This window comes from Buceros rhinoceros, unplaced genomic scaffold (assembly GCF_000710305.1).
Source record: "Buceros rhinoceros silvestris isolate BGI_N320 unplaced genomic scaffold, ASM71030v1 scaffold28479, whole genome shotgun sequence".
Taxonomy (NCBI): Eukaryota; Metazoa; Chordata; class Aves; order Bucerotiformes; family Bucerotidae; genus Buceros; species Buceros rhinoceros.
Window position 1 is genome coordinate 1,423 of NW_010430192.1, and position 2,040 is coordinate 3,462.

A 2,040-nucleotide genomic window follows, 5' to 3' on the forward strand; every position below is an offset into this window, starting at 1 on the left:
CCGTAGAACCACACTGCCCGAGTAAGCCCATGGAAGCCCTCCTCCCCTCCTGTCCCAGCAGAGCCGCATACGGCAGCTCGTGCCCGCGGGGAAAGCGCTTCTCAAGGGAGAGCGGCTGGGAAGCCGAACGGCTGCTCCTTTCCTTCGGCTCTAGCGCCGTGGCCTCCGCTGCTCTGCCGAGAGCTCGCCCCGGGAAGGGAAGGGCAGGGGAAGCTCCTTCTCAACTAAAAGCCGCGTGGTTGGAGACCTGGCTAAAGCACCACCCAGCACCACCGGGGCAGGTCGCTCTCCTCCTGCCCGGGGACGGCCGCTCGCCTTGAAGCCTGACTAACGCGTTAGAGGGGATTACAGGATTAATGAGCCCTACAGGGTAGAGACCCGCTTCTAGCAGATGCCCAGTAACTGTTTATTTCAGGGATAGTTATGCTGCAGTGAAGATGTACAACGCTCTCGTAAGCCTCGGAGCTCAGACATCGGGGGAGGTCCCGGAGGTGGATCCGCTCCCTGGACACCCGCTCAGCGAATCCATACTTTTGGTACAAGCAAATTCTCTATTAATTAGCTCGATGTATGAAAAAGTTCAGAGGAAGAAGAGGAGGTGGCTTTGCCGTTGCTCTGCAGGCAGCCGCCCCTCACCAAACGATCCTCACTTCAGGCATGGCCTCTCTCATGGCTGTCAGCTCGTCCTCCACTTCCTCGCTCCAGAAGATCTCGTACAAGCTGCAAACGAACGAAAAAGCCAGTGGGGTTAGCGAGCAGCTAGGGGAAGGTGCATGGGAAGATCACAGGAAACAAAGGGACCCGGCTAGAGCCGCGGGCCGGGCCCCGCAGCCGCCTTACAAGGCAGTGACAACCCTGTCACTCCCTCCCCAGCACCCCCTTCCCCCGTCCTTGGGCCCTGCGTGGCCCAAAGCGGAGCAGGACACTGTGGTCACGGCCCTCAGAAGGCACAAGGAGTGTTCTGCAACATGCAGGTGGCATCTCCCGGAGTCACCGGTTGCCCTCAGGTGCAATTCCCAGAGAGCCAGTGGTTAGGGCCCCCTCCCCACAGCCCCCCACCTGCCAGGGGCAGTGCGAGCAGCACCACAAGCGTCACTCACACTAGTTGCTGCACGTTGCAGCTGGGATCCCTCAGGGTTTCACAGAGCATCCTGACACCTCCATCTCCCAGAGGGTTGTAGCCCACGTCCAGCTCGGTAAGGCACGGCTTGGAAGTCATGAGTTTGACGAGGGTTGGGCAGCAGGCTGCCGAGAGGTCGCAGTTACACAGCCTGCGGGCAGAGGAGGGAGAGGAGGGAGAGGCCAAGGCAGTGAGTGATGGCTCCAGAGACCAGCCCACCTCGGGCAGCAGCCACAGACATCCCTAGCATGGACCTGAGACCCCCTTTAGGCTGAATCTCTGAGACATCAGCAGGGGTTGTTCCATGGCCTTCCAACAGCGACAGCCATCCTCACTTCCATCACCTGACATCCTCAGCGACTGCTGAACACCTCAAAGTCCCCCCTAAAGCTTACAGGAGGAGAAGGAAACCTCAGAAGGTATCCCCAACTTCAACATCATGCAAAATCTCCTCTGGTTTAAACTCGTCATAGATCTCCTCTAAAGTTTATTACTTGAGACTTTGCAACCATCTCTCTGCAAAGGGAAACTGAGGCATCTCGGCTGAGAGCCAAGTAGCTTTAACTGGTCAGCAAACATCTTTCTGGGCAGAGACACCAAGTTTTACTGATGTCTCCCATAAAACTGGAAACCCTCTGCTGGGAGGAGAGGGGAGAGAGCTGGGGGGGTTCAGCCTGGAGCAGAGGAGGCTGCGGGGAGACCTTAGTGCAGCCTGTCAGTGCTGCAAGGGGCTGTCAGAGAGCTGGGGAGGGGCTGTTCAGCAGTGTCTGTGGGGACAGGACAAGGGGGTGATGGTTCAACTGACAGGGGGAGATTGAGAGCAGAGGGAAGGGAGAGATTGTTTACTCTGAGGGGGGTGAGACCCTGGTCCAGGCTGCCGAGAGAGGTGGCAGCAGCCCCATCGCTGGCCCCATGGCAGG

General features: G+C 58.6%; 1 protein-coding gene across 1 annotated transcript in view; it reads right to left on the bottom strand.

The window, feature by feature from the left end:
- Positions 1-636: 636 nt before the first annotated feature.
- Positions 637-2,040, bottom strand: part of RNH1 (ribonuclease/angiogenin inhibitor 1) — a gene marked incomplete at its 3' end in the record, with an annotated part of 9,925 nt that continues 8,521 nt past the window's right edge. The window contains exons 8-9 of the mRNA XM_010142953.1: positions 1,101-1,271; positions 637-720 (exon numbers count right to left, since the gene is read on the bottom strand). Coding sequence (XP_010141255.1) covers positions 637-720; positions 1,101-1,271 — 255 coding nt within the window. The remainder of the gene's footprint in view (positions 721-1,100; positions 1,272-2,040) is intronic.